The sequence below is a fragment of the Sinohyriopsis cumingii genome, chromosome 5, assembly GCF_028554795.1.
Source record: "Sinohyriopsis cumingii isolate HCF-2022 chromosome 5, ASM2855479v2, whole genome shotgun sequence".
Taxonomy (NCBI): Eukaryota; Metazoa; Mollusca; class Bivalvia; order Unionida; family Unionidae; genus Sinohyriopsis; species Sinohyriopsis cumingii.
The window spans coordinates 150,658,643-150,677,003 of record NC_142965.1 but is presented as its reverse complement, the minus strand read 5'-3'; the positions used below and the strand labels follow the sequence as shown (position 1 = coordinate 150,677,003).

General features: G+C 36.4%; 1 protein-coding gene across 2 annotated transcripts in view; it reads right to left on the bottom strand.

The window, feature by feature from the left end:
* LOC149800456 (uncharacterized) overlaps nucleotides 1-18,361 on the bottom strand; it is a 62,716-nt gene that overhangs the window by 30,979 nt on the left and 13,376 nt on the right. Inside the window, exons 3-5 of one of the 2 annotated variants that reach the window (XM_089960079.1) lie at nucleotides 9,427-9,603; nucleotides 6,566-6,712; nucleotides 5,729-5,900 (exon numbers count right to left, since the gene is read on the bottom strand). In XM_089960079.1, the coding sequence (XP_089816205.1) occupies nucleotides 5,729-5,900; nucleotides 6,566-6,712; nucleotides 9,427-9,603 (496 nt within the window). The remainder of the gene's footprint in view (nucleotides 1-5,728; nucleotides 5,901-6,565; nucleotides 6,713-9,426; nucleotides 9,604-18,361) is intronic. The other variant, XM_089960080.1, reaches the window with a different exon arrangement.

Genomic DNA, 18,361 nt, shown 5'->3' with positions numbered 1-18,361 from the left:
GTCAGATTTTTTCAGGTTTTTTATTATTAGAGGTCATATTTCTTCTTAAGTAAATACACGCATCAATAGACAGACAGATTGGGTCATCATCCTTGAGTTTCACTGTACTTTCGGTTCTTTACTTTATACAAACCCCAAATTTATTAGTTTGATAAAAAAGATAACATGCCCCTCAATACTGTAACACATCTGTTCTGACTCTACCGATGTGAGTGTGAGTGTTTATGTTAAAATGTTTAAGTGAGATATAAAAAAAATGGTCTGCTTGAAAACGCGAACCAATACTGTGACGTTCAGTATTTTGATGTGGTAAGAAGAAATGGTAAAATACACAAAGAGGTCTTGTAAGTTCACATTCCAGTCTGTCTGCACTGTAGTGGTAACAACGCAAGAGCGTAGGGATTATTATGCCACATAGTCTTAGAACAAAACAATGCATCACCCGTTGTAAGCCATTTCATTGGCTATACTTATTTTCTTACCGCGTTCACTTCGAATTGACTTGAGTAGCTATTCACACAGTGACGAGAATGGCGATGCTTTACTGGGTCTATCCTATAGGCGATTTATATAAAAAAATATTTAAAAAAATTAAACTAATGCACGAACAATGGTACCATGGGCGATCCCATGGAAATTGTGTCCGTCTTATTGCAAAATACATCAACATTTAATTTAACCGTGCAGATCGCTAGAACAAACCTCTAATAATACACATTTTGAAAAGTGTTGTGTGACACGGATCGCCATTGTCGCTTGGTGTCTGCTTTTTTCTTCGAAAAGAGATCGTTTCGTCTTGACTATAAAAATTTAATTTGACTAAGTTTTACGCACTACTTGAACTCATACATTTCACGTTGTAGGTGTAAGCCGTCGTTCTCAGTTTTCTGGAAGTTCGTTTTTGCGTTTCTCAGATGTGATACTATATTTTACGGACTGAACGAAATTTCTTTTGGCGTGAAGCAGGACTCGTGGTTTTGTGGCATAGGTGGAGAACATTGATTAAAGCTCAGTTATGTCGTCTTCGAAATCGCTGACACGGATCTGAGCTAACACTTCAGCTCTTGTGTGAGGCGACACGGCACGTCATTGCCTTTTACTTTCTCAATGAAATCGTTTCATCTTGTTGCAAAATTACATTTGACTAGGTTTCATACGCAGCAGGTCCCTGTACATAGGGAAAGTGTCTTAACGTCAGAGTATTCATTCCACTCTCAAACGATCAAGAAGATGGAAGAGTCAGCAGAGATCGACCTGCTGGTCAAATATATGCTAAAAGTCATACGAAAGCATAATTCACAGGCGAAAGTGGCAACAAAACTTACTCTTTTGGTCGTTGATTTGATGAGAGTCATACGAAAGTGTGTAAGTGCTGATGAAGTTTGCTATATCTGCAAAGGTAAATGGATATTTGTCTTCAGAATACCTGCTTCGTCTAAGAAAGAGAGACAAAAGTCAAGATAACTAATATCGTTGTCAGGAGAAAGAACATTGGGATTCAGAGTGCCCTACGAGAAAAGAGAAGAAACAAAAACAAGACGAAAAGAGAAGAGGGATTCACAAGAAGAAGAAATTGAAGATGAGGAAGAACTGGTGTCAGTGAAGACATGGAAATGGAAAAATTGACAATGTGAGCCGATGCGTTGGCCCTGATGTGAAATTTCATACTACCTTCTAAAAGAGAATAGACCAGAAAGAAAACGTAAGTGTCTCTTGGTCTTGACATTGTATAATAAGGATGGCGTGTTTTGTTTTTACTCACACTTTATGAAATTGTGCTCTTTCACCTCTCTCTATCCCTCTGGATCATGTTTTAGTTAGAATTGAAATGGAAGGATGTTTTCCTTCACGCACGCTCTTTAGGCATGCAAGTTGGTAAACAATAGTCAGTCTATTCATCCGTCATTTTGTGTCTTGATGTTTCCTAAATCACACACTGATGCCATAAAATAACGGGTTAAATGGATTTTGTAGTGTTGGGAGTGGGGGGGTGGGGTGAAGGTGTTTGGCAGAGTTGGTCATTGCAGGTGCTTTCAAAAAACTCTTTTCTTCTTCACTCTGTGTTGATGGAATATAATGGGTTATTTTCTTCACTCTCTGTTGATAGTATATATAAAGGGTTATTTCTTCACTCCGTGTGAATAGTGTATAATGGTTTTCTTCTTTACTCTGTAGTGTATGTGTGTGTGTGTGTGTGTGTGTGTGTGTGTGTGTGTGTGTGTGTGTGTGTGTGTGTACGTTGTGTAGATCGTATATTTGGTTGTTTTTTTTTTCTTCTTCCTCCCAAGTGTGGATAGTATATTTGGGGTTTGTATGCGTTAGCGACATGGTGTGGATAGTATATTCGGGGTCTCTATGCGTTCGCGTAAGTTTCTATGGATAGTATATTTGGGGTTTGTATGCATTCGCGTACGTTTGTGTGGATAGTATATTTGGGGTTTGTATGCGTTAGCGACGTTGTGTGGATAGTATATTTGGGGTTTGTATGCGTTCGCGTACGTTTGTATGGATAGTATATTTGGGGTTTGTACGCGTTAGCGTACGTTTGTATGGATACTATATTTTAATTTTGGTTTATTCTTCGATCTGTTGTGTGTGTGTGTGTGTGTGTGTGTGTGTGTGTGTGTAAGAACGTCTGGATAGTATATTTGTTGGGTTTTTCCTCTTCCCTGTGTGAATAGTATATTTTGGATTTGTTTTTTCTTCTTCCCTCTGTGGTGTGCGTATTTGTGTGTGTGTGTGTGTGTGTGTGTGTGTGTGTGTACTGGTCTCTGTTTGTCACTATAAAACTCCATTTATCCCTATCAAATACATTCAACCTACCTACCTACACTAGCGCGTATTCAGGTCAGCCGCTTGCAACACTGTTGACATTTATCCCCTAGTGTTCAGTACAGTGACGTCACTGACGCTGGAAATTTTAAGACTGTAAATATGGACTTGGGGATTTCCACAGGTTGTAGCTATACATATGTACTAGAGTTCATAAACAGGAACGTCACTCAAGCTGAGACTATAAAAAGATAGTGGGGTTTTCCAAAGGAATAACCCACAAGTTGTAGTATAAATAGATAGTGGGATTTCATATGAATTTTAGCTGATTATAGCTATAAATGGATACATGGGTGTTTATCCACGTTCGTCACACAAGTTGATTTTGTAAGTAGTTACTAATTTTATCCATTTTAGTCTAAACCATTGTTACTTAATTTTCGGGAATATGTTTATTTTCCTTTAAATTCTGGGACAATTTCGTCATTTTAGCGTTACTTTTAGTCACATCTATTTTGTCGTTGAGCATTTCCTTGATTATAGTTATTTATAGCACCATTACAATTATGCAAATTTTTGAACACCCCAGCAAGATTTCAGGTCTTGGTAATGCTTTATATATAAATCTCACGCTTGTACTAGTGTATATATGTCTCTGTCTCTGTTGTGTTTGATCCTCTACCATCATTGTCCCTAAACAATCCCACCATGTTCAATTCCCCTTGACGCTATACAGACCCACCATGTTCAATTTCCATATGTTAAATTCCCTTGAGGCTATATCCCCTAGGGGTTTCCGTAATGTTAAATTTCCCATTGTCCCTAGACAGTCCCACGATCTATTCCCCATGTTAAATTCCCATTGTCCTTAGACAGATCCACACTCTATTCCCATGTTAATTTCCCTTGTCGCTAGACAGACCCACACTATAGTTCCATGTTAAATTCCCCTTGTCGCTAGAATGACCCAACAATTTTCCCCATCTTAATTTCCCTTGTCGCTCAACAGACACACGATTTATTCCCATGTTAATTTCCCTTGTCGCTAGAGTGACCCATGATTTTTCCCCATGTTAAATTTCCATTGTCGCTAGAGTGACGGAGGGGGGGGTCTGTAATGCTAATTCCCATTGTCGCTAGGGTGCCCTACTTAACTACTAACAGCGGTTGAAACTGTTTAGAATATTTTCTTCATCAATTCATTAGTTTGTATAGTACTTCCTATTTCTCTCCCACACTTCTATATTGTCCAATCTCTGACTAAATTATTATTTGCAAAGTGCTTTCTTGAAAACAATTTTCTTAGGTATAAGTCCTGATACAGTTGGGTAGTCTGTTGTAATCTATTTCAAATAAAGTGGAATAATTTGATTTGCAACTTGTTTAGTATCAATGGCTGATGAAACAATAATTGTAAACTTTGATAGTTTTTGAAAGCAGCAAGAATAGCTTAACATTTCATGGTAAATTATGCTGATGACGATTTTGTTTCAGTCAACATCTATTTGTTTATCTTGATAAAATAAAAGAGAATGCGATTCGTACTTGCATATTGCTCACTGGATTTATCTGCAGGTATAGGCTATTTATTATCTAAAAATGTTAAAGGTTTCTCAAGTGATTTTATAACCTTGTTTTCATTCTGTTTTGTGTTCTTCGTGTTATATTGAACTTACAGGGTAATTTGGCAGTTGAATAAAGGATAACGATTTTTATGTCAATGTTATCGTCTGCATTCATTTATAATATATCACAGTGTAGCTTTACTGACATTTATAATTTAACAAATAGACTTTTTATCATGCATGTTATTTGGTTGTTGTTGTTGTTGTAGAGTTTAACGCCATTTTCAGCACAAGATAGGCTATACATGGCGGCCAGTATTCATGTTGGAGGAAGAACCCGGGAAACCCCTGGAAAGAACCACCGACCCACACGAAGCTACTGGCAAGTTTTATCACATAACCACATTGGCTGAATACGAGACTCGAACCCACGCAGACAGAGGTGAGATGGAAGCGATGCATAGCAGTGAGCACTTTAGACCACTCGGGGCCCCCGTGTTATTTGGTAACAGAACTATTCGAATTAAAGATATAGACAAATGCATACTCCTTCTCTCTTTCTTTCGCTTTCTCTCTTAATATCAGCCTTGATTCTTTCATGTTAACCTCAGCAAGAGAATATAATTTTGTTTCATGTTATTACTGATCTTGTGTTAAATAAGACATATCATAGCCTGTGTATACCAAGGTCCATAGACATGAAAACAAGAATGAATGATTGAGAAAATAAATGTGTAATACAACACTACCAGTAATATATACTAATGGCCATGGACATAGGGACAGTTTTGCTTTAAATATGAACCATCTTCAGATTTTTCGTGTATTGATACAAACTTTGCAATTGCCAAAACAAATGACGTAATTTAATTAGCTGGTTGTACTTATCATCATGTACAGAAATACCAGTGTATATAACCACACATGGGCATGGGTATTTAACAAAAATACTATTGGCCTAGAAACATTCTCCTACATATATACCTTATATTAAATTGCAAATATTTGATTGTGCAGCACTCTCAGTTTTGTTTACTACAATGATTTTTCATAAATATGACATGATTAGACTCATAACACTTTAAGCTATTTGTTGAACTAAATGAACACTGGGATCCACCATCTTACCATTTTTCATTAAATAGGACGGACTGATAGAAAGCGTAAATTAGATATAAAATCCTCGAGCATTATTTAAAAGTGATAACCTGTATAACATATACACATTTTTTTCTAGTCATTTACCTGAAGTAACTTTAGAATTACATTTATATAAATGTTATATCTTCTCCACTGTCTTTCTGAATATAATAAAGTGACTTATAAGTGGAGAATTGATGACAGTGTGTCATTTGATGCACGGAATAGTTAATAGGTTTCAGACATATTACCTCTCTGGCTGACTTCCTCTTGTATTTGCTTAAATTTGTTCCACATTTCGACAGACATAACATCAACCACGGTTGCATCCAAAACAAATGCTACACAGTGAACCTGATCCACCAGTCCCGGACGTTTTATGAACCCTCGAATATTTGGACTTATTGGCGAAGACCAATTGAACTGAGGAATGCAAAAGGATAATAATGAGTATTACTTGATGAAGCCTTATAAAGACTGTGTACAAAATTTATTATTTGGATTTCTTATTAATCAGTTGGAGAGATGATGATTCAAAATCTTTACATTAGAGCAAGGTTTTTGAAGAATTTTTAAGTGTCATAATCATAGATACAGATTTGAAGATTCCATCATAAAAGTTGCAATGTCTGCAATTTAGAATTTAGAACTCAGCACCTTTAAAACAGGCTCATATAATAATACAAAAATGTGCTATTTATCTGAATAGATGAGTGATGACAAATCAAGAAAATAACGTATATATGAAACTCGTCTCTAGGATTATACTATTTATCAATTTTATAGTCAACCATTTAGAATATTGTCATATTCTTTGGTCACGTTTTTCTGCCTTATATCTATTTATCTATCCATTCTAGTACATTTGGTAATTCAGATTGTCCCTGAATATTTACATCACGGTTTGTTATGTCATTAGTTGATGACTTTGCACTTAGTATATAATATGCGTTATATTTTGGTATTATCACACCAAACTACTCTGTTAAGCCTACTCGTATTACCAATAGCATTCAAAAAATTGTCATCGTATGCTGTAGAAGCAACAATGTAAATGTTCCAGGTAGTGTTTAATGGCGTACACCAACCTGATATTCGTCTGGCACATTCCCGTCAAGAAGGTACTTTATATCCCCAAGACTAGGACCCTCTCTTTCCTCAATGCCACACGTGTCACACAGGCGAAATTTCAGAGTTTCTCTGTTTCCTTTCGGTCGAATCTGGTATTGTCGATACTGACAAATACAGTATGAGAACAAACAGTTTAGTAACTAATAGTTCTATCAAATATATCATTTTGGATTACCTATTTACAAAGAAATCCAATACGGTCTCACCATATAGAATGAAATATTCAACATAATTCTAGCAAGAATGAAACACCTTTATACTATTATACTTGTATTTATTTTTAAATAATGTATATTTAACTACACTACTTTCTCAGATGTAAATGTTTACAGGTTTTACTTCCCTTTGCAAAAATGTAACGGTCCACAAATAAAATATTGGATCCTTTATCCAAGTTCATGCTCATACTAGGAAAATAATTTGTGATTCTAATTAAAAGTCTGTACAATTTTAGTTAGGTCATCAACTTTCAAATATCTTAAATATTGGTAATAATATATGAAAGCAACCCTTGAGCTTATCATAACATCTGCATCAATTCAAGTAGGAACTTTAGATTTTGTGCCTCTGAAAGGAAAATAATTCTTGATAAAATGTTAATATTAACTGTAACTCCTGTGATCATAATTTACTTGCATTAACGTGCAGGCATGATGAGTAATCAACAAACATTTCACGTTTTAAATGTTTACGTCGTAAAGTAAATCAGATGTGATCCCAAAAGTCTTTCCAAACACAGGGGTTAATCGATTATACTAACAGAGAAATAAAATGCATCTAATTGGAGTTACTGTGGGAAAGTATTGAAAACATCTATAACGTAAAAGGTCAATGGCTTATATATTTCGAGAGAAATAAAATTTATCCAATAATATTCATAATTGGTGGTGTTCTTCAAAATTTGATGGGATAAATAAAACATATATGAGAAGTAAAGATATTATTGAATTACATTATCACTAATCTGTCTAAAAATGCAAAAAGGGAAATACTGTTCATAACGCAATAGACCAAATGCTTTCAACTACAAAGTATTTCAGTAAAGTTTCAGGTTTAAGGTACAAACGAAATAAATTTATCCACACTTATTGGTACTGAAGGTTTTAAGTATACATAAACCATCTTAGTACAGCGTCATATATTTTAACAAGAATATCATACGGAAAGGAAAAGTTTATTGTAGATCTAAGTAATGTGGGGTGTTTGAACCTTCAAGGTTTTTCGTTTTATTGGGCATCTAGAATATAATGCAGCTGATTTGCTTGTTGACACTGAGTAAAACATTTATTAAGTTACTATACAATAATTTGTAATTATTTCCTTTTGACACATTCAGCAATATAACAAACATAAAGGATTGTACATGGTGTTTAGCATTGCAACAGGTATTTGCCATGAGGAGATCGATGACAATTCAGAAGTGAATTACTGTTTTCAGGTGTATTATCCTGTCAGGAGCAATGATCAAAAGCTTTACGAAATGATATAAATGGTTCCTATTAAATTGCCATACATGCCATACAGCAAAATAAAAAATATGAGGCTAAATGTGCAACAACAGATAATTTCAGTCAAGAAGAATAAATTTAGAAGGCACGGAATGGGAGTTGGTAATGCGTATGCACATACTTATTCCTTTTTGTTAAAAGTCACACCCGCAATGGACACAAAAATAAGTTTGATTTCCAGGTTAACAAATATGTTCGTCAAAATAGCTAACTTTATGTGCAACCTGCATTTTACTTAAAGCCTTTATAAGATAATATAATAAATAGAGGTTATTTGCTCGTGTAGAGTGAATGGCAGATATATTTCATCACATGGTCGATTATATGAGATTTTGTACCCATGATATGAAATATGTCTGGTATTAGCAAGGAACAAGAACTTTGTTGTTTTTTATTTTATGCTCTATATCATGCTGACTAGATGAAGTGCATAACAGACTAACGAAGTTGATTTCTAACAGTAATGCAAATTGTTAACGATGTATGTTCTGCTTTGTTTTGTTTATGTCTATATATATGAGTAGTAACAATTATTTTTCTAATTCACAGAAAGAAAGCATATATTTGGGAAAAAAGGAAGCAAAGCAAGCCTCTTCGTTTATGTGTAAGGTAGATTAACAGTGTGCCGGATGAAATTCATTGATTTTTATGTTGACTGATTTCCATTGATCTTTGTGAAAATCATTACTCGTCTGATGAACAGCGCCACTAACAGCGTCTTAGGAAATGCGGTATTTTAAACGTCTTTTGCAACATTGGAAACAGTAGCATGTTATTTAGATAGAAGGTTATGGTGCGGAATGTTTGGAAACTGGAAACTATGTATCCAAGATTGTTCAATTTGGAAGATTTATTTGAATGGCATGGAATCATGGGCTGAGCTGGCTGCATCGACACCTTTAAAACGTGTTTTCAAGGTTAATGACTTATATTCCTTGCAACAGATAGTAAGACGAACCGATTAACTTTATTGAAAATAAATGAAATCCAAAGACTGAAATTTCAATAATTACAACAACGTGACACTGGGAGGTTATCTTAAGACGATAAGTAATGTTTTGGTATAGTCAAAAACAGCGCAGAAGATTAGAGGAATGATGTATGGTTAGAAATGGCAAAAAAATGAGAACATTACAGTAGGAGATTGAAATTATCGGAAACAGTATCATTGGGAAACTGTATGTGCAAATGACAGAAAAAGAGGTTATAAGTATTGTACTGATGCAGCGAGCAAGTGAGCTTCAGATGTTAGTAAATGCTCATATCTTTTGCGGATTAGAAGGCCTTGAAAATTTGAGATTTAAAGTTACCACTTTAGTGAAGCTTCTATCTGCACTCCCACATGGACTTAGATGAGTGATCTCGTCAGAAAAGATGGAGTTGATGGTGTTGAAGAAACTTGACTTCCCCGCTCCAACCTGACCTACCATCAGGATTCTTGCTGGTGGAGATTCTTTCTTTATTTTCTCTTTCAAATTTTCAAGGCTCTTTAATTTGATAAATAATTATGAGTGGTAATGCATACAATTGCATGAAATGCAATCAGTTTTCTTCATAACTTTCAGAACTTGGAAATTTAGTGATGAGCCCGTTCGGAAATATAATTATGTGCATTGCTTGAAATCATGAAGAAACACTATTGGGAGTAGATAATATGCATACGTTAAACACAACCAAATACATCCATAATTTTGTAAAGGTGTTTTGATTGTTCTTCTGCCACAGAATGTATTTACAACAGTAACAGTAAATTCATTTGTTTTGGGACAAATAATGACAACGTTTATGAATAACATTATTCAATGAAGTTAAGCATTCTAAGACAATGCAACTCTCTGTACGAAAATTCAATTATATCCATTTAAATTATCCCGACAGTTTGTTAGGAGGCTTCATAATTAGAATGATATACAAATTTTACATCATCTTATATATGAGTGTTTACAACTGTGCCCCATGTGATCATTGGAAAGACGGTTAACTAACACTGGAAACATTATTCCTAATATAATTTCAAAAGGCAAATGCATTAAAATACATGTCACTGGTGATGAACTCAGTAGTTAAGTAGGATACCACAGCCTCAATGGGAAAATACATTCCACACCCAAATGAGACACGCCCTGGGACTGTCTAGCGACAAGGGGAATTGAACATGGGGAATATTGGGACTTTCTAGCGTCAAGGGAAAGTGAGGTTGTTGTATAAGGACTATAGGAATGGAACATATGAGGTGACGTCATGGTACTAACGATTGATAATGTTTCAGCAATGAAGGAACATGTGATGTGACGCCAATCGGGACCAAAGAGCGGGGAAAACATAGAACGTTTGGCGGGACAGAGACTTATATAACACAAGCAACTATACAACCAACTAAAAATAATTTAGGCAAGAAAGTAAATCTTTTTGAAGCATATGAGTGGACCTGAAAAGGGCCTGTGGGTTCTTCTACTATCTTCTCCAGTTTTTCCACCATTTCCTCATTTTCTCAATGATTCATTTCTTCTTCTTTTCCTCCTCTGGCATCTATTCTGGATGTCCCAAAGATCCATACATATAAATTTTGTCTGCACCTTCATCCAGTTTTGACCCTTTGTCGCTGATTCCACCTGAAAAGGTCTTTCCTGAGGGTCCACATCGACGAACGGACCGCTACTTCCAAGCTGGTATGTTGTTGCTTGAGTATGGCAGAGTAAGATTCCTGTTACTAACAATATAATACTCCACTATTGTTTTATAGTGGAGACCCGTTATAAAGTAGGTATTGACGGACAACTGTCTTTGTTCTGCCATAATTCTGTGGGTCCCTTTGTCCGCTCGCGCAGCGTGCATTTAATGCCCCCTTCTTGCAGATTCGTCACTGTACCAGCTGGGGCTCTGAAATAATCCCTCAAGGGAGCCTTAAAAAACCATGGTTCAGCAAGACAGCTTTCCAGCAAAGTACTCCTGCCCTACTCTAAACCGTCCAAGGCAAACAATCAGTCCTTGTTTGGTTGATGGCTCATCATTTACCCAATCTTCCTGGTAAATTCATAGCCGCCACACAAATGCGAACGCTTTTTATTTTATATGTGTCAAGCATGGACGTGAAGGAAAATATCCATTACACACATGGGAAGGAGAAAAAACAAACTCAGATATAATATCCACTCACAGAAAGGAGAATAAACAAACCCAAAATATACTATCCACGTGTGGGAAGAAGAAACTAAATATTATCCACAAAACCCCAATATCTACTATCCACACATGGGGGAGGAGAAAAAAAACAGACCCAAAATATACTGTCCACACATGTAAAGAAGAAAAAAAACTATTTTATGCTATTAAAAAAAAAACAATATCTACTATTCGCACACAGGAAGGAGAAAGAACAAAACCAAAATATACTATAGAAAACCCGGATATTTAGTATCCACACACGGGAAGGAGAAAAAACAACAATCTATGCTATCCACACAAACGTATGCAAATGCTTAGAAAACCCCAAAATCTACTATCCACACAAACATACGTGAGCTTATACAAACAAACACACATACTCACTATCACAACAGTAAGGGAGTGAATGTTTATCATCACACTACTCCACACTCATACCAATTGACTACTTGTATAGTCTCTTTTCTAGAGATTTGAAAGTTGCCTAGTCGAATTTATATCGTTTTCATATTGGCTGGAGAACCCATTTTGATCAAATCTATTTTAATAACCTAATTTGATCTAACTAAAGTTTTATTCTAAAATGTTTGTCTTATGCGTGATGCACACTATGTACAAGTTACTTTGGCTTTGCCAATTGGTATTTATTAGTCTGCTTTATGTACACTCTGTACACAAAATTCCAACTTTATTAATGAATGAATCATTTTCGAAATTTTAGACTTGATATATTAGTATCATTTATGTCCATTAAATAACTATACTAGATTTGGTTAAGTACAGGCTGGCGTTTCAAGGTTCTGTGTTGTCTGAGTCTGTTTCCAGGTACCTCTCCTCCCTTGCCTCTCCCGGACTTCTGTACGATGATGGAGATTTGTACTATTACCACATCTCCAAACCTGAATGTCCAGCTGTGATGTCATAATGGTGACCTATCGCTAATGGCATCACATACTGCTTTGGTTGACACCTCACTCAGTGACGGCAGACTGAAATATTTCTACTTGGGAACGAGCGTGTGTTGGGTCCATTCCCACTCATGTAAGCCCTACATTCAGGTCGTTAAGAAAGGCTGAATTAATCCGTGCAATGTCAGCGCATAAATGCAATGGAAGTGCTTATAGTTACGCTTCTAACAATTTAGTCAAGCAAAAGAAGAGCTTATAGACACACTTCTTTTTTTTAACTTACTAACATACTTACTAGCATAATATTAGCATTGAATTAGTATCTCTTTTCTAGAGTTTTGGGGTAACCCAGAAAAAGGGCTGTTTTTGTTTACAGTGCGTCTAAGATTGTGTCCCAGTCTGCCGACAGATTTTCCCACAGGATAAGGTCTTCTTCTTCGGAAAGAGAAGGAGAACTCTTTCATGCCTACATGAATGTCTACAAAACCTCTGTCTGGTTCCTGCTGTTGCTGCTGTTCTCTCCGCTTCTGAAGTATCTACTTCTCTGTATATTCCTCATGGTCTTGATTTTCTCTCTGATTAGCTCTTCTATTAGGTCTCTGGTAACTTTCAAGATTCGGACAGTCTCTATCTCTTCAGGCTTCGGTATCAGGCTTTGCCTGACACAGTGTAAATTCACGTAAGCTTCGTTCAGCTTGTCTAGCCTTGAATACATCTTTATAGGAGCATAAGTCAACAATGGATGGTCATACTCTCATATCATCATGTTTAATTAATCGCCCATACAGGCATGTACGTCTGTTTTATATCCGAAACAGACTATTTAATTGGTCATGGGGAGCGGAATGGTGCCACATTCCCCAGTCATTACAGTGCATAATAGGCACTATTTATTTGAGCCGTCAGGTCTTGGGTCAATGTGAATGGCTTCATAAACCCTATCGACCTGGATGTAAGGCTGCACTCAAGTGGGGATAGTCCCAGCACTCACTCGAGTTAGAGGTGGTAATTCAGTTTGCATTTACTGCGCCTGGTGTTGACCAAGCAGTATGTGACGTCAGTAGCGATTGGTTGCCACTATGACATCACATCAGGACACCTGGGTGGTTTAGTTGTTTGTTCAAGAAGAGATGAAAAAGTGCCTCTCACTTCATGTAATTAATATTTGCTTGGCACATTAATTAATTTTATGTCTGGAAGTGGCAAGGAAGAAGGTTCTGGCAGAGAGGAGTCTGTGCATCGGGATGGCACCTTAGTGTATCCAGGATATTTATTTTTGACCCCCTTGCCAAAAGGTTACAGAATTTCCGTCTTGACGGAATTTTGAGATATATTGAAGAAATAATCTGTGCTGTTTTAATTAGGGATAGTATCACACCAGTGACCGCTTATCTAGGTGCTCTAATTGGTTATAAAAAAAATTGTGCCTGAAGGTGATGCTGTGCCTTAGTGATATAGCGCTGATTGTGCTACAGATAATCTGCAGTCACCAAAGATGTTAGTGTCCTTAATTTTATGTTGTACAATTTTGGTGCCCTGGGAAAATAATTAGTTATAAAGAGAAAAAAAAAATGAAAAATCTTTTGTTGGGGTTATATTTTTAAAAAATAATTTTTTTCTTTATCTTTTTCTAAAAAAATACATATTTTTTATTTTAATGAATTAATAAAATATAAAAAATGAAATATAATTGTAAATTTTTTTTTTTTCTTTCCCTCCTCCTCCCCCCCCCCCCCCATATGTGTGGGCTTCAGGATTGTTTGATTTATTTTCCTAGTTTTATTGATGAAGATATTATTATGTTGTTATTGTTATTTTCAGGCTAAATCTATTTTAATAAGATAGATATCTTTGCCAATTATTCGAGTGGCTATGACATTTCAAAGACATCTGATCTTATTTGTTCCCAAGTTTTAAGTTTATTAGCCTGTCTACCAGTTTTGATAATTGTTTCTTTTTTGTTTTATTTATGTGACGTTATTTTATTTATGTTTGTTAGCATGACTGCTAGTTCGATTGATTGATAGATATTTATCTTTTGTTTAAATCTCACCATTTTTCACAATATCAGTAAGGAAATCTATGATATTTTGTTAATGAGTGTCCTTATTTAGGGTTTGTTCTTTAAGGAATTCAGGATAGGTCGGTGGGGACCCTATTTTTTGTTATTTAGTCCTAAACCTAATTCTTTGAGTTCTATACTTATAGCAGGTGTTGAATACATCTTCTTGGTGTGGGCATTTGCCATTTGAGTTTGTGGTGGATGTGAAAGATTTCCTATCGCTGGTGGCTAATTTGGTTTTGCCTGTTATTATCCTATTGATAAGTTTCTGGTCCTGAATTCTAACGAGTTGTTGTGGTTTGTTATGTCTTGTGACCTTGTTTAGTATGGATTATAGCTTGCATCCTTTTTTGCTGCTATCCCACAGTTGTTGCCATTTACTGTCAATTTTAAGTCTGATAATACTGTACAATTCTTGGACGCTGTAGTATAATGCTACTGAGTTAGGTTCATGTAGATGCTACTTGATCTGCTTTATCGTTACCTGTTAGTCCGATGTTGGAGGCCCACACATGAAATCTATTTTTTGTTTGCTATGTAGCAGTTGTATAATTTAGTGATTGGTTTCAATCAGAAAGTTGCTTCTTGTGATAGAGTGGTTTGATTTAATCGAGGTGATGACACTAAGAGAGTCGTTAGTGATAACTGCTTTTTTAATGTTTGTTAGGTGGAGCCATTTTACGGCTTACATAATGGCCCAGAATTTGGCTGTGTAAATGAAACAGATGTCGGGTAATCTTGCTCCGAATTCTGTGTTTGTTTCAGGTATTACTATTGCTGGTGCAGTTTTGTTCGGATTTGTAATCTTTGAGCCATCGGTGTATATATAGGTGTACCCTCTGTATTTTTCCTCACGTTTGGCTAATAATGTGGTCATTATATCATGTGTCTGATATAGTTTGTTGCCATAAATAAGGGCTGTTGTATTGCAGTTTGGGTTATCTCTGGTCCAATGTGTAATTACATTGCTCAGCTTGTAGCGTAGGTACAATGATAAGATCTTTAGTTAGCTCATGCATTTTGTTTTCACTGGGTGGTTGTGGTACTAGTTTTCTACTGCACGGGGTTACTTGCCTTTGTTGGATACTTTTCCTGGTAGGGTGGTTAGTTTTGTAAATTGAAATTCGTGCATATCTTAATATGTTTTCATTTCTTCTTAGTTTCAGTGGTAGTTCTCCTGTGATAATTTGGAGCTTCTCTAGGGAGGTTGAGTTTAGTGCTCCAGTGCAGATTCTTAGTGCCTTATATTGTATTGAATCTAGTTATTAAGTGTTCTTTGTTTCGCTGATGCATATACTTGGCATCCGTAATCAAGTTTGGATCTTATATGTGACTTGTATAATGTTAAAAGGATTTCTTGATTGGCCCCCACGTAGTTCCCTTGACGTTGCTTAGTAGGTTTAGATCAGTTTTACTTTTGCAGGTGAGCTCTTAATGTGGTGTTTCCATGTAAGGTTTTCATCGAGGTACATTCCTAGGAATTTGGTTACCTTGGTGAAATTTCCCTTGTAGGTATAGCTTTGGGTAGTCTATGTTCGATAATGTGGGGAGAACACCATCGCTTCTCTTTTAGTGTTTGAGATTTTTAAACCCCATTTATCAGCCCTCCGGTCTATCAAGTTTAGGCTATCTTGAATGTGCTCTATGAACTTTTAGGCTGCAGGGATTTCCTGCTTTTCATATCCCGCTGTCATCAGCAAATTGGAATAGGTCAAATTGTATTTGGTTGATTACTTTATCTAGATCGTTAATCGTGATATTAAAAAGTGTAGGGCTAAGCATGCTACTTTGTGGTGTTCCATTTTGTAAGTTGTGCATGTCTGAATATTGATCCCCTACTTTAATATTTATTTTACGATCTGTCAGGAATTCTGATATCCAATTTTGCATGCGGCCAGTGATTCCGTATAGGTCTAGTTTTGCAATTAGACCCTTTGTCCATACTAGATCAAATGCTTTTTCCAAGTCTAGAAATACTGCTATTCAATGTCAGTCGCACTTGCGCTTGGCATTGAATGCTAGTTTGATACTTTAAGCTTCAAGTCTAAAAAGCTGATCTAAGGTGGACGTTTTGTTGCGAAAGTCGCTTTGATTTTCAGATATAAGGTTATTGTTTTTCAGGTGGTATTTGAATCTATTGTTACTCATTGTTTCCATTAGCTTACAGATGTTATCGGTTAGTGATATAGACCTATATGCATTGATGTCAGTTGGATCTTTGCCTGGCTTAGGTAAAGGGATGATGATAACAGTTTTCCACTTCTTGGGGATTTTACCATTTTGCCAGATAGTGTTGAGGAGGTCTAGTATTAATTTGGTCATATGTTTGGGGATGTGTTTATAAATTTCATAGCCAAGTTGATCTTCCCCAGGATATGCTTGGTTTTTTTTTGTTTTTTTTTACTAGTGCAGCTGTCCACTCGGCTAGTGTGAAGTTTTCATTTAATGGTGACTGTTTGGGGCCAAGATCAGTAAATGACTGGGGTGTTTTAATTCTATTGTTTGTCAGTGATCTTGAAAAATTTTTGTATGGTTGTTGTTACTACTCATATTTGTAAAATGTGTTGCCAGACAGTTGGCTTTTTTCTTTGTTAGTGATTTTACCTTGTTTTTTCTCCGCTGCTTCTTTGTGGAATTTGCTTCTCTCTTTTGCTTTTGCTGTTGAAGGAGAAAAGCTTGTTCTGCCGCTTTCTGCTGTTGTAAAAATATATCCATTTCTTCTTTCTGTCTCTGTTTAAAATCCTCAACGTGTATTAAAGAAGGAGAAGGTGGCGATGGTACTGGTACCGGAACAAACTCTTGCGAAGAAGAAAGAAAATAGACCTCTTTTGGAAGTAGGCCTGTGTTGACTTTGGTAGCCGCTGCTATACCATCATTTCTCGTCTACACAGCTGGTGAACCCCAATTCAGCATCTTCTTAATTACCGTCATGTTTGAAAACTCTTTTGCATGGACTCAATGCGCACAAACGCTAGCGCAAATATGTAGGGAATGTGACATCACCGGTAGCTCTCCTCGGATTGGAAGACAGACTCTGTACTGTGACTGAATTTTGTAACGCTTATTAGGATTGGTGCAAAAACTCAATCCGTTTCGTTCCGCTCTACCACTATAAATAATCTCGTTCAGTTCATTCCGTTCACCTGTTCTCGTCACAAGATGTGGACAAATATATAATCCGGAACCCTCGTATCATCGATGCTGTTCATTACGGACTTAACCATGTATGTGTAATCATCATGGACATGTATCCGGATCACCGATACAAGCGTTTAAAAAAGAAGAATTTATGTAGAGAGACAAGGCTGTTTGAAGAGAGTCCTTATCTACGGACCAGAAGTGAGAAGAAGTTTGAGAAAGAGAAGAAGACCCTCTATGTTAATGGAATGATGTTAACATGAACCCAAAGGCCCTTTTCAGGGCCACTCATATGCCTCGAAAAGATTTGCTTTCTTGCCTGATTTTTTTTAACCGGTTGTATAGTTCTTTGTGTGATAGATTGATTTTCACCAATTTGTGTCTGTATGTTGTATGTGTAATATATATCTCTATCCCGCCAAACGTTCTAGGTTATTTCCCGCTCTTTGGTACCGACTGCCGTCACCTCACCTGTTCCTACATTGTTGAAAAATTGTTACCAATCTTCAGTACCGTCACGTCAACTAACATGTTCTATTCCTATAATCCTTATATAAGAACCTTACTTTCCCTTGACGCTATACAGGACCCGTATTCCCCATGTTCAATTCCCCTTGAGGCAAGAATGAGACAGCTGGGTTTGTAATGCATTTTCCTATTTTCGGTTTGAGTATCCCATTTAACTATTGAACTGTTATAAACGGATGTATCACAGTTTGTCATGTTTCTGTTGAATGGGATGTTCGATTGCCTATGAATATGGAAATGCTAGGAGATTTTGCTGCAGTTAGTATACCGCAGTAGTGAATGGGGACGGTTCAGCGTCAAAGGGAATTAGCATTAAAAACACCCGTGGGACGATATAGCGTCTATGTAAATTTAACATGGGAAAAACTCGTGGGACGATATAGCGTCAAGGGAAATTTAACATGGGAATAACTCGTGGGACAGTATAGAGTCAAGGGGAGTTTA